This window comes from Cygnus olor, chromosome 22 (assembly GCF_009769625.2).
Source record: "Cygnus olor isolate bCygOlo1 chromosome 22, bCygOlo1.pri.v2, whole genome shotgun sequence".
NCBI classification, from domain to species: domain Eukaryota; kingdom Metazoa; phylum Chordata; class Aves; order Anseriformes; family Anatidae; genus Cygnus; species Cygnus olor.
The window spans coordinates 2130288-2144006 of NC_049190.1; the positions used below are offsets into that span (position 1 = coordinate 2130288).

General features: G+C 51.5%; 2 protein-coding genes across 4 annotated transcripts in view; both read right to left on the reverse strand.

The window, feature by feature from the left end:
- Positions 1-6413: 6413 nt before the first annotated feature.
- Positions 6414-9954, reverse strand: PTS (6-pyruvoyltetrahydropterin synthase). Its single transcript, XM_040534055.1, has 7 exons — positions 9936-9954; positions 9794-9887; positions 9187-9266; positions 8340-8362; positions 7360-7416; positions 6975-7045; positions 6414-6836 (listed from the first exon to the last, which is right to left on the reverse strand). The coding sequence occupies exons 2-7, from the start codon at positions 9865-9867 to the stop codon at positions 6695-6697; spliced, it is 447 nt and encodes a 148-aa protein (XP_040389989.1). The 5' UTR covers positions 9868-9887; positions 9936-9954; the 3' UTR covers positions 6414-6694.
- A 2302-nt stretch (positions 9955-12256) lies between these two features.
- The window catches only part of BCO2 (beta-carotene oxygenase 2), a 43998-nt gene continuing 42535 nt past the window's right edge, over positions 12257-13719 (reverse strand). For all 3 annotated transcript variants that reach the window (XM_040534050.1, XM_040534051.1, XM_040534049.1), the window contains 2 exons: positions 13283-13393; positions 12257-12917 (listed from right to left, as the gene is read on the reverse strand). In XM_040534050.1, coding sequence (XP_040389984.1) covers positions 12804-12917; positions 13283-13393 — 225 coding nt within the window. In that variant the 3' untranslated portion in view covers positions 12257-12803. The remainder of the gene's footprint in view (positions 12918-13282; positions 13394-13719) is intronic.

A 13719-nucleotide genomic window follows, 5' to 3' on the forward strand; every position in this document is an offset into this window, starting at 1 on the left:
TCTGAAATATTAGCAGCAGAAACTGGTTAGTTACGATTAATACCCAGCTGGTTTTTGTCACAACCCATGACAACAAGCCTGTTTTACTTCTCAAACCTTTCTTTTTTTTTTTGACCCAAACTTTCCAGCAGATGTTCCGCGACCTTCCCCTGCCACCAGCGGAGCCCCAGGACCACCAGCACAGGGGCTGCTCCCAACATCAGCCCTTTGCCCTTTTTGTTTCTCTGCTCTTTTGGCATTGCCTCCTCTCCAAACAGCGCTGGGAATGGGATCAAGGAGCTGTGCTTTCACTCCTGCCCTTCTCTGATAACATGATGGGTTTAAGCAAGTGTTTAAGAGCAGAGGAAGCACATTTTGGTTTCTGTGGCTGTTGTGAGCTGATGCTGCCCATCGTGGACCAGCAGCACAGTTCGGAGCAGGGCTGCCAGCCCAGGCAGCACCACCTGCACTAGCAGCGTGTGCATCTCGTTAAGGAGGGCGAAGCATGCAGTGGGGAATTTGCCTTCACCTGTCCTTGGACCAGCACAAGGTGACTTAGCCTTGCTTGTGACTGCGGACTCCAGAGACCGGTCTCCTCCCCATGAGCAGTGCCCTTCTCCCTGCTGAGGCTGGTTTTGCTTTCAAGTGGGAGCGTCTTGCTCAAATCCACCATTTATCTGTCTCAGAAAGCCATGGTTTGCATCACAGAAGAGAGATTCCTCCCTCCCATGCAGTTAGGCTTCTCAGGGCAAGCACAAAGTTCCAGTTGTTTCACACTGGCTTCCATTTATTTCCCTGTTTTCCGGAGGGTTGTACAGCGGTCAGTTTGTGAAGTCATAAAGTCTCAGACACAATTTTATGAATGAAAATTTGACCGTGCAGTGTATGGGGTGATGCATTAGCGGAATGTTTCTGCAGAATTTTATAGAAATACATTTTATGGCCCAGCTATTAAAATTGGCATCTGTTTCACTGCAGGGTAATTAGCAGGTCCTGAGTAACCAAGACAATGTTATATGTTCCGCTACTGCAGTACATAGCACTCAATAAAATCCTACTTAGTGCTGTAGATGACCGTTCTATTGTAATCTTACTGTTGATACATCTATCTGGTAAGATAACAGCTCTTTGCCTTGGATAACAGGTATAAATTCCCTTCTAAGTAACCTTGGGGCAACTCCCAGGTTCCCTGTTAACTCTGATTGCAGGGCCTTCCGGCTCCAGAGGTGGATTCCTGCTGGGTTCATCCCACTGACAACCCTCAGCCATGCATTCTCATGAACTTTTGCACTATTCAGCAGTAAACACCAGCGTTTCCTTTTCCATCCCTATGAAATTTCCTCAATAAAATTAATTTCTCAGACGCGAGCGGGGAGAGGAGCAGAAAGGCCCTCCTTTGACTCAGAGCTAAAAGTCGCAAGGGACGAGAGGAGGCCGCACATTGCCTGGCCCTGCTGCCGGGATGATGCCCGTGTCTGCCTTCTCTGCCCCGGGGGCAACCACAGAGCCACTGCTCGGCAGGGTCTGGGTCAGGACACCAAGGATTTGGGGGAACCTGTGAGGTCTGTAGCAGGAGCCTGTGGCAGAGACCAACCCGGTCCTACAGCTGCATGGCTGCACGTAGAGGGCGAAGCAGTCATCGCCTTTAAGGCAAAACTTTCCCCTAAAAATGCTGCCTGGTAGGTCTCTCTCTAGCTGTCCATCCCGTCTTCACTTCTGAGAAAGCCCCAGTGCTTTCCCACACGGCCAGGTAGGCTGATTTGGGTCAGGTCCATGGAAATGACACCGTCTGTCTCCCCAGCCCATCTCTGACACTCGCCAGAGAGCTGCCCATAAACAGCAGCCGGTGGTAAAGTGCTCTGCTCCTACTGGAAGTGTTTAGCTCTAAAATCCTGTTTAATAATTATCAGAGCGGCTACGGCAAATGGCTTAATCTAAGTGATAAAACGCCATTAAACATTTCCCTGCCCTTTCACTGACTTACTGTACTCCTGAACTTTCCATCGCCCACCCCAGGCGAAGCACGCTGCTTTGAAGAAATCAGCAGAACGACTTCTTGGACTGCAAGGCTCAACTTCTCACCAACATTTCCTACTCCTGCTTATATAGAGCAGGAGGAAGTGCCTCGCTCATTTTGAGTTTAACACGGCCGTCAGGATTAGATACTGACTCCATCTGCATCATTCCCGAACCCTACTGCTGCAGAACAAGATGTGGCTTTAGCCCTGGCTCTTTTGAGAGCACCCATCGCTTTTACATGGGAACACGGCGATGTTTGCCCTCTTTGTAACCCCCTGGGGAGGGATGGGGATAACAGGAGCATCAGGTGGCATCTACAGAGCTGCGGCAGGAACACTTGGCTCAGAGGTGCCATCCCCAGACATTCCTACATCACTTTTAGAGCAGACATTCAGTTTTCCAACCCCGTGCTCCAGCAGTGTCTGAATAAACCCCAACCTCTGGTACAGGAAAAGCCAAAGGCCTGCTCACCCTCCCACCCTAACGACCTGATTGTACCTAGGGACACCCACACCCACAGCAATTAAAAGAACACAGGGGTGGTATGGCAAACATCAGAAAATGCCCAAGCCTTCGCTTTGTCACAGGACACCTCCCGTTGTGCATGCGAGGTATGATCACGCGTTCCCTCCCCCTGGCCCGGCCTCGCTGAGTACACAGGACATGAGGAGAGCACGGCATGTCCCTCGACCTCCCCTCCTGCTCTTTTCTCCAGCACTGCTTCCCCGTGGCCTCATGCTCTGCTCCCAAACGGTGGCATTACTCTCCCCAAGCCCAGGATGGAGCAAGCCCCCTGTCTCTTAAGGACAGTTGGGTGCGCTACGGGGCGGCCAGAGGGACGGCTGCCTGCAGGACAAGGGGCCTGGGCCACCTCTGGGCGACACCGCAGCGCTCACAGGCAGCGGCTCCTCTCCCAACAGCTCACAGTGTCCCTTCCCAAAATCACAGGCTCTGAGGCCTCGTTCAGCCTCTTCTTCCTCCCCACGGCACTGCCAGCCTGGGGCAGAGGAGCTGCGAGCACCCCGCAGCCTTCACCGTGCATCCAAAGGAGCCACAATCCGGGGACGAGATCTGGGCGGAAGAGCTGCTGGTGGGGGCTGCCCATCCCTCATCTGAAGCGGCGCCTGGATTATTTATTAACGTGGTCATTGTTGGGGCTACAATGAAATATAAATAGCAGCCTAGGGAGTGGCACGTAATGCTGAGTGGCAGAACTTGGCTCCGCTCCGGATGGTGTTTTCCTTTTGCTGATCCTTCTGTAATGGTGTCCCTTGCGCTCTGCCCTGTTTGACATTTCAGACATCATGGGAAAATGATCGGTTCCCACTCCCCACGCTGCAAAAGCTGGGGATGAACCCGCAGTCCTGTGGTCATTTTGTTTCAAGCCCAGAAAAGAGGCTGTTTTCTCCTCGCCATGAGGCAGGATGGGAAAACTTTCCCAAGGAACAACTAATTAAAAAGCAGAGCTGCTGCTTAACAGCTTTGCTTTGACACCCGGCAGCCTCAAACTCTGCTTTGCCACCCTGCTAGGCAGAACCACAGGGTCACAGCAGCTGAAGCACAACACGGCACAAGTGCAGCGCGAGCAGCCGAGGTGTGGGCTCCTTGCACAGGCTCCCCATTCCCTCGCCCCCTGATTAAGGACCCTTCCAGGGGACAGGAGGGCAGACAGGGGGCTCCCCACTCGGTCCCTAAATACCACAGCACATTTCTGGTCTTGTCATCATTACGCTACCATTTACGTTTCTGTTTTCACCTCCAAATTGCCTCCCTGGACTCCCCCCCCCCATCACCTGAGCAGTTCTCTTTTGACCAGTTCCATCACTCGGTAACTAAGTTACAGCACAGAGATGCTGAATGTTTAATGATGCGAGTTCATTCTCTATACAGCCCTCCCCAACCCGTGAATTTGGAGGCTGATTCCCGCACACTTCCCTACACGGAGCTCACATTCTCCTGCAAAGATCAAGACCCCCCTAAGCAGTTGGGAGAAGGGACGGCACACACCGTAACTTCTTGGGACACTGGCAACTGCAATCCCAGCTTGGATAGCACCAGCCCCCTTCCCCCAAGCCATTTCCATCGCTCCAGATCTGCTGCGATTTAAACTTGACGGATCAGAGTGGAGGACCCGAGGACATCCCCAACACGCAATGCAGCAATAGAAACAAGTGCCCCAGTTAATGTGGGACTTTGTCACCGTTATATTGCACTGCAGTGAAAGGTCAGGAATTTGGGCTAGTTCTTTCTGGCCCAGCTACCTGATTTCCGGTTAAGGACAGCAAATTGCCGTGCTATATAGATACATCCATTTGTTTGCTTGCTTTTGTCATCAGTGTCAACAGCTGCATTACATTTCTGAGAAAGACACGACATGAATTTTTCAGTCTCCATGATGCCCTGACCATATCAAAGGCTTTGTGAATCTGACACAGCAGCTATCACCTGTATGATTTATGGAACATTAGCAAACAGGCACAGTGCATCACACTAGTGAATTACAACATGGGAGGAGCATTCGGCTAAGGTGCAGAGCCTCCCTGGCCAGAGCCCACTGAAAAAAAAACAACTGGTGCCACACCTGGGGTGAAAATGGTGGGGGTGTGACACTGCCAGCAGCGTGGTGCCCCCCTCTTCTGCTGTACTGAGCACTTGTGTGACACTGGAGTGAGCCTTCAGCCACCCGCTCCCCAAAGCACTACCTTTAAGAGCAAAGAAAGCAGTGCTGGGGCTCCTCTGCCAGACAGGAAGGTTGGCAGGAACATCCCTCATCTCCTTCTAGCCCCTCTTAGGAGCACATCCACAAAGTTTGGGCAAAGATGGATGAAGACAGAAGCCAGCACAGAACCATCCTCCTACAAAGTGGTCACAGTTTAAAAGAAAGCAGTCAAAGTGTTTTCTGGAGCTGTAAAAAGTACTGTACAGCAGAGCCGGTAGCAAGAGAGAGATACTTTACCTTCAGCCTGTAGTAACATGAAGCCAAGGTTAACTATTAGGCAAGCTTCATTAAACTTTTCTAAATGGTGCTGTTTGCTATCATTATTCAGCCACATAATTTCCTTGTAAAGCAAGGGAATTATTACCCTGGATATCACTTTTTAAATTATACGCATTTAGTTATTCTTAATGGCCATGCCTCCTAATTACTCCGACTACTACTCAGGACATTGCTCTTGTGATGGAGAATTACACACGGTACCATCGCTTCTGCCCCGGGCTGACAGATTGATTTTACGGCCCTTAAAACAACCGTGTGAGCTGTAGAGTAAGTGTTTCCTGACTGGTTTTACATGCATTCCTCTGGCAGCACTTAGCTTTCACTGTATACCTACAGCTTCAGGAATCTTCAGAACAACTTGGTTAGCATTCATTTAAGCACATTTCACAACCTTACCCTTTGTAATGACAACAGTGCTGCCTCTCCTGATCTGCGAGAGGCAGCAGGAAGCTGCAGCCCTGATGACTGGTGCATGCCAAGCACTCCTTTTGTCCACAAGACCTTTACAAGGGATTCTGATGATGAAAATACCAAATAACTGCTGATCAGTAACACAAGCTGACTGCTCTCTCCAGAAAGAAAGGGGAGAGCTGAATCCTGTTCCTACAGAATTCATAAAAGCCTCCCTAAAAAAAAAAAAAAAAAAAAGAAGCTTCCAGAGGGCTTCAGTGACTGTGGTCTCGAGGTATCACAGGTTGTCCGCTACAATTTCAGCTGCCCACAATCAGATGCAGAAAGGCAGGTCCAGAAAGCTGAGGATTATGCCTGTAGGTCTGTTCTGACCCTGAGCTGAGACAGCACCATGGGATACCCATGAAATGAGTGCTTGCACCACAAGGAGTCAAAACCAGCTAGAATTTGCCAAGATGAAAAGCATTCTCCACAAACCTCCCCAAGAGTGGCATCACTGGGACACTGGCTCGATAACCAGTACTTCAGGGCTTATTCTCATCTGCTTCCCACAAGCCATGTCCCCCACACACCTGTGGGAAGCAGATGAGAATAAACCCTAAAGTGAACCCTGAAGCTGGGCCGTGGTGCTCCAGCTTTCTCCCATGCGACACCTCTGTGTCGTGGTAGCAGCCCACGAGCCAGCCCTGCTGAACAAGGATGAGCTGCTTTTATTTCCCCAGGTCCCCACGCCGAGTCTGAACAACGAACCCTTCTCTTTGGAGCCGCAGGCTGTCCGGGGGTGCTTTGAAAACAGCTGCACTGCTCATGGTGCCACCTCCTCGGGCAGAGAAAGACCTGCTAGCCACAGGGAGAAGTGAGACTGAAGCACAGCAAATGAATAAATAAATAAGGGAAACAGCACTAAAGCCCAGGTTATTAAAAATCATAAATGAATCCGACGTTTAATTAGACAAAAACCAAAGCCTTTGGTGGTTGTTAGGGATGTACACTTTGCCAAGTCATCTCCTTGCTAGAAAGCTGCTTTATTTAACGTGGTACAACTGCAAATTTCACATCAGCTTTTTGGTTTTATGAAACAGGAATGTCTTGGGAAAAGGCAGACAAATCAACAAATTCTGAGAGCCCAGACTGCTAGACTGCCGCAAGGATTTTTGTAGAGTACCTACACTGGTCCTTGTGTAATACATAGTGGACATCTAGGCCTTAGAGGCACAGGGAGCAGGGCCGAAGTGATCACTGACGTGACGAGGCAGCAGAGCTTCTGACCAGCGGAGTTAGTTCATTTCACTTCTCGGAGATTGCTTCTTCTCCCTTATAAACAACGATGTTCTGGTCCGTTTCGTACACTTTGACTTTGTAGAGAGTTCCCATGGGCAGGAGCTTCTTGAGGTTTTCCCAGATGAATACTGCCACGTTCTCCGTGGTGCTGAGAGCGGAACAGGAGCAGGCTCAGAACCGACGGCAGCGGCGTTTAGGGAGGCTGCACCCAGCTGCAGGACCCAGCCCTGAAGACCATTGCTTGGCCCTCCCTGCAACCACCCCCTGAGGAGACCCCGTCACCCACCTCACAACCTCGGCGAAGTAGGGCACGTCTTTATCCAGGTTTTTGTGGTCAAGCGGCTCCATGATAGCCTGCTGCAGGAAGAGATCAGTGCCGTTAGCCATCATCTTGCACATGATTCAGCAGACCGAAGGCTCCAGCTACAATGCACAAGGCACCAGCACGTAAAGAAAGGGTAAGAGCCCTACATCCAGCTGTTAACTTCCTAGCTGGAGACATGGTACTGCCTCACATCACCGTGCTCCAGCGTTTCAGCCTTAAATCACGCCTTAATTTCTTCTTTATTTCCTACCATTATCAACTCATCGTGTTTCCACCCTGGCACCAGACAAATTGCTAGGCTCTAACCAATTCTCACAGGGGATGTCTAGGAAAGTAGGGCTATTACCTGCATATATTCTTTCAGGTCTGTCAGGTTTATAACCATTCCCGAGACTGGGTCAATCTGCAGGGAAAACAAAAGGCAGATTAGTAGCCTAGCTACGGGTCCTTATTACCAGGGCTGCTGCGAGCCAGTACAAATCAGTGAATATCCGAGCCACAAAGAAAATCTCTCTTCACCTTCACATGCTGAGTTTCAGCTCTACCCCTGTGATGTTCCCAAAGGCTAGACACAACACATAAACAACTCCAATGGCTCCACTCCCTGACACCAGGGAGGAAAAAAGCTTGAAAGAGTCTTCAGTGCAAGAAGTTAGCATGGCCATGGGCAGAAAACAGGCATTGAAAGTGCGGGGTTGAAGAGTCACGGACAAAGCAAAGACTGGTCCGAGCTAAGGCAAAGCTCCAGTCTGGAGAAGCCAAAGCAGGTTCTCTAGTTCACAGCGTATTTGGGGAATGTAGAAGGCTTTACAAGTCTAGTTTCAGGTCTGAACAGAACCTCCCCTCTTCCAGGTTCCTGATAGCAGGAAATTCTCAGAAAGGTGTTTAGAAAACATCAAAATAACTCACTGTGCAGAATACACAGAACAATGACAAGATGAAAGCTGAAAAACAACTCCAGAAGGAAAAATTCTTTTATATTCACTGCAAACTACCCTAAGAAGTAGCAGAGAGAATCACCCATCGGAAGCGCCGTGCCTCCCTGCGGCTCTGTAGTCATCCAGAGGTGCCCCACAGAGCCTGCACCAGCTGCAGCGAGGCTCTGGCAGAACAAGCTGTGTGCCCAGAGGATGATTACAAGCCTTAAACATGGTTACCTGCAAGTCCTTGTTAGAGGCAAGGTGATTGATAGTGACTTTGGAAAACCTTCTTCTACAGTGATGTGTGCAGAGCTTCCACAAACACCCCAGGAAACCTAGCAATTAGCTGGAACTTCAGTACTGCCCCGCTGCTCGAGGAACGGCAGAAGACGTTGATCACACTTACCTCTCCACGCACAGTGACTATAACTGGAGAAAAAAAAAGAAAAATAAATTGCCAGGTCATGTATGTGCCACCACAAACCTGAGAACAAATTACACTAGTGATCAAGGCAGACCATCCATTCATCACTAATTCGCCAGGACTGATGCAGGCTTCCCAACACTTCAACGTGCAACTGTTTTTATAAAATGGTTATCCACTGCTTTAGGACTAGTGACTCCCCCAGCTCACAGAGGTCATCCTCCAAGGTCTGATGCCCAGGGACACCCCAGCATCCCTGAGGAGCCCCTCCTGGCAGCAGCATTAAACTAGCTGACATCTCAAGCACCTGCTCCCCGTGACATCTGTACAGCCAGCAGCTCTGCAGTACGGGTTTCAGGGCACCTACAGCACAGACAAAGCCCATCCGGCCTGTGAAGGGGGGAGATGTGATTTTACATGTGTAGGGTGTAGATGCAAGAAGAACTTGTGAGGACAACTTTCAAATAAAGTCTCTGGGCTGTTTAAATTGTGTGTACTTTGATTAGAAAAACCTCCATTCAAAACAATGATTTTGCAGATTAAGTTTCATTAGATGAATGGGAATTGAGATAAGTATTTATTACCTATTTAATTATTATTTATTTAACTTAATGGCTTGCATACCCCTGCTATTGCATAGCCATACCCCGTTGCTGCTGAGGAGTCACCATAATTTTCCTTGAAACAAGCAAACAACCACAACAAATGAGGCACTAAAAGCCACGCCAGGCTGCTGGGACAGGGCTGGCCCTGCTCCCCCCGGGGTTTGTGCGCGTTCACGCCGGCCTCTCTCCGTGCCCACAGGTAAGTGCGGAAGCCAGCTCCTTACCTTTATAGTTGTGCCCGTGGCCATTCGGATTATTGCACTTCCCAAACAGCTTCAGGTTCTCCTCGTCGCTCAGGGACTTACTGCGGGAAGCAGAGGCGGCATTTCAGCACCCACCGCAGATTTTCGTGGCTTTGCCCCCTGTGACTGCTTTCCAGCTCTTCCCTCTATTTATCCTCTTGTGTTTAACCCTGCTCTTCCTACTCAGCAGGCGCGCACGCAGCCGGAGGAGCATTTGCCCCGTGAAAAGGAGCCGCCAACATTGGTTTTGGGCCGGTGTTTATGTACACACGCTCCGTGCCAGCTGCCTGCTCCCAGGGCTGCTGCTCCCCGGGGACAGGACAAAAGCCCTGGGGCTCCAGCAGGAAGCGGCAGCAGCAAGCCCCGGGCAGAAGCAGCGTTAACGAGCACGCCGAGGGCGCTGCCCCACGGAAAACGAGGGGGAAATAAATCCTCCCTCGGACCCAGCCGCCCCGAGCCCCCCGCGGGACCGAGCCCCCGCTAACCCCGGCCGGGCTCCGCAGGGGGGCCTCGGCGGCTCCCTCCTCCTCCTCTTCCTCCTCCTCCTCCTCCTCCTCCCCTTCCTCCTCCTCCTCCCCCCGCCGCGGACCTGTGCAGCCGGTGGCAGGCGCTGAAGGACACGGCCCGGGAGAGCCGCGCCAGGCGCGCTGCGGGCGGTGCCATGGGACCGGGGCCGGGGCCGGGACCGGGGCCGGGACCGGGGCCAGGACCGGGACAAGAACCGCGGCCGGCTCCATCCGGGCCCCCGGGGCTCGGCAGCGCCCCCGGCGGGGGCAGCGCGGCCCCGCAGCCGCCCGGTGCCGGGCAGGGCCGGGCTCCGCGGGTGCCGGTGCCGGGGGTGCTCGGGGGGCGCCGCGCGATGGCGGCACGGGGGTGAGGGGATGCTGCTGCCGTGCCCCCCGAGCGGCTGCAGCTTCTGCCCGGTTCAGGTGCTGCAGATCCCAGCCCAAGAGGCCCCCGGGGAAAGAACCCAGCTCGAGCAGCAGGGGGGCTGTCTGCAGACCAGGACAGGACCAGGGGTTGCTGCAGAATGTGACCCCAGACCCCAGATTTGGGCGTCGCGCCTCTTGCCTTTCCTTTTTCAAGACTGTCCATCCCGCAGGGGTAACGTCAGCAAAGATTTGGCCCTTCGGGCCAGCAGTTTGGCTTGGCTTTGTTTTCTTTAACAATGACAGCTCCCCGAAGCGTGTTTATAAATGCATCCGTGCACAGGGGTGGGTCTGCCAGGGGAAAGCCGTCAGGCTCTCAGTGTGCTCAGGAGGTGTTCACAAAGCAATACCTGCCCGAAGGGACTGGGACAACTTCACAGATCTCCTTCCCACCCCCCTAAAATAACTGCAGCACCCTGGGACCTGAGGATTGATTATGAAACTGTGAATTCCCCACCCCCTGCTCATCTGCCTGATTTGAGATGCTTTAGGTAAAGGAAGCACACAGCAGTCCTTCCCCGCACCACTCCCAGGAAGGGCTGCCAAACTCTTGTTCTCCTTCTAGCCTGGCAAACTGATTTGACTTCTGGGGTGGTTATAAGCCTGCCAGACTTACAGGCACGTGCTCCAGTAATGAGGTTCATGGGATCAGGCAGAGGAATCCATGAAGTGTGTGATTTTCTGAAAGCTTTGGGAGAAGGAGTGGGACTGGGAATTGTCAGTGCTGCAAGGCCTTGAATGGAGATGACCACACCAGCTTATTGCCCCATTCCGGGATCCTCCTGGTGCCCCGGGGACAATACAGCACATCTGGAGTGGGACAACTCCAAGCCTCGGGGCAGGATGCTCAGTTCTGTGTTACAGGAACAGGTGAGAGCACAGCTCGCAATGTAGCAGGGACAGCCTGTGAGCACACAATGCAGGCAGGGGCTGGGAGCGTGCGCTGCTGCAGCCCGGCTTTTTTGAACAGAGCAGGGCCTTTGCATTGCACCTCCCTTCCCCTGCCCTATTGATCAGCAGCACTGCCTTTAGTACTCCGGAGGGCTGCAGTTAGCACAGGGAACTTCTGACACTGCTTCTCCTTCCCATCTCCCCAAGAAAAAAAGAGATTAAAAAAATAAATAAATAAAAAAAAGGGGGGTGAGAGAGCGCTACCCACCACCACTAAGCACTCCCCTACCGTCATTCAGCTGCCCGCCGTGGGCATGCGACCTCGCTGGGGTTTGTCCCCTGGGGGGGGACAGGCGACAGAAGGGCGAAGCCCCTGCGGCAGGGCTGGCAGCAGCAGGAGCCCCAGCAGCGGGAGCTGGCTGCCACCTGGTGGCCGTGGGAGAGCGGCTGTGCCCTCCCGCAGCGCTGCAGCCCCCGTGTGCAAGCCTCCTGCCTCTCCCTTGCCTTTGCCCACGACCTGGAAGGAGGTGAAAAACGTCCGAGAGGAAATAAAGCTGGGGCATTTGGGTGGAGTGAATAAGCTCTGACTTGGTCCTGCTCTCTTTGTGCTGGCTTCCAGAACAGCAGGGGTCAAAGCGGAGCAAACTTTTAAATAGGAAGCCAGGGTTTTCCTTCAAACCCTGTGGCACGAGTAAAGTTCCCTCTTTGCTCAAGAAACGGGCTCAAAACATGGCCCAGCCTTTTCGCAGTGAAGCAATATAAAAAGTCATCAAGCCAGGAAGAAAATCCCTTGTCCAGAAAGCCTTCACTTTTCAGAGTCCTTAGAAGAAGAGCCTTCAAGTGAACTACTTGGGAGGGCATCCCTCAACGCGCCTCCCCACCGACCCGTCAGCTAACCTCGGAGGCAACTGTCCGGGAACTGTTTCCTGGATGAGGAAACAAGTGTAAGGGAGAGTGCTGGAGTTGGATCTGCACAACTCCAGAACAAAGGGCTATCAAAGCCATAATGGAGTGCTACACGTTTCATACCAGTTGCTTTAGGAAGAAGGCAGGAAATGTTAGCCATCAGAGCCACTTCCAGCTCTTCTGTTTTAGCAGGAGTATGATGGAGATACCTTACATATCTTCGAGATGATTTAACATCACAGGGTGGGTCACAGTTGCTGTTGTTGCCTCCTGTGGCACAGCACAAAGTTGGCCGTAGTTCTAGTGAGTGCAGCAAAAGAAAGGAAGAAACTTCACAAGCTTTTATTTGAGGGCACAGTTAGTGTATGGAGAAAAGCGCTACAAGTACAGCTTCTGTGAGCATTTGTGTCTATTCTCTGGGGCTTCACTGAAGGCAATCTTGATGCAGTGGGGCCAGAATTACATCCCATCACCGGGCCTACATGTTAGTAGTTAGTTTTACTCCTCTCTTCTGCTTTGATTTCAGCCAATGCCACTGCCCTAAGCACAGATACTTGCTACCCAGAGAAGGTAATGATCATCTTAGTTTCCATTTTTTCCCTTGCAACCCTTATGCATGGCAGCCTCTGTGAACTGCTGCTAACTCTTCTAGCAAGATAGTTGGAAAATTAAGATAAAGCAGGGAGCTGTTAGAGCAATGGAGCTTCTGCCTTCTCTTTTCTGTGAACTGCTAGGAAAGCAACAGTGACCCAGAGGTTATGATAGAGAAGAAACAGTTCCCTTCATCACTGGCATAATGCAGTGTTGGGAGATAAAAGAAAACAGGTTTCTTTCTGAGCCTGACCTCGCCCTGAGTTACAGGAAGTGGCAAGGTCAGTGGGACCTAAAGATGCCATGGAATCCATAAGGCATTTCCACTGGGACTTCTGCTCGCCCCAGTTCTTTGAAGGTTTCTGCATCCAGGACAAGGAGGAAAGCACTTCGGTTCTGCAGGATGAAAAGAAAATCAGAGTGAATGGCCAAGGTGAGCTTCATCCCACAGTCCAATCCACTACATCTGTCAAACACAGAGCCCAAACACACAACCAGGCACAACCAGACCTCACCGACTAAACCCGTAAGACAGTTAGCCAGGAGCACCAAGAGTCACAGAGGCCACCCAAGAAACATCAATGTTCCTACTTGAAGTTTACCTAGCTGTGCTTGACAATTGCAGAAGTACACACCATGGGAAGCACGGTGCTAGAACTATCTGCCAGAGAGCCTTAAATCTTCTTTTTTTTTTTTTGTGTGTGGTTTAGAAAACATACCTAATGCTACATGGCTTTGATGAACTAGTAGGAATAAGTTACCTCATCGGGGGATATCACAACAGACAGGATGACTCCATTGTCTTCTGCCGTGGCATTAGGCACTGGCACAAACACGGGCTCTGATGGGTAGGATCCTTCCTCCTGCCAAATCTAGCAAGTGCAGTAACATATGGACATGTTTCATTTCATTAACATTTGTCTACTACAGTTAGCAGAGTTGCAAGTTATAGTGCTCCCCACAGAGCTACCCAGGCGTACTCTGTGCCCCGAGAAACCTATAGTTCAACGTTTCAAGTCATTCTTTTGGTTCCTCTACTGTGATGATAGCAGTGTTGTGACAGCACACCCATTGTGCAAGGCACTGTGTAAACAGGCAGTGAAAAGGGTTCCCATTGCTCATTTCGTCCAACAGCTCGCACTGGCACAGAAAACATCATCATCCTAGCTGGCACAGCCAGCTTCACACCTCCCTCGTG

Bases quoted from the DNA above. Each gene is read 5' to 3' on its own strand.
- PTS (XM_040534055.1), bottom strand. From the start codon at position 9,867: ATGGCACCGCCCGCAGCGCGCCTGGCGCGGCTCTCCCGGGCCGTGTCC. The intron at 8,363-9,186 runs GTAAGGAGCTGG...TTTTTTCTCCAG, and splicing joins CCACGGGCACAACTATAAAG to TTATAGTCACTGTGCGTGGA. The intron at 7,046-7,359 runs GTAATAGCCCTA...CTCTTCCTGCAG, and splicing joins ACCTGAAAGAATATATGCAG to CAGGCTATCATGGAGCCGCT.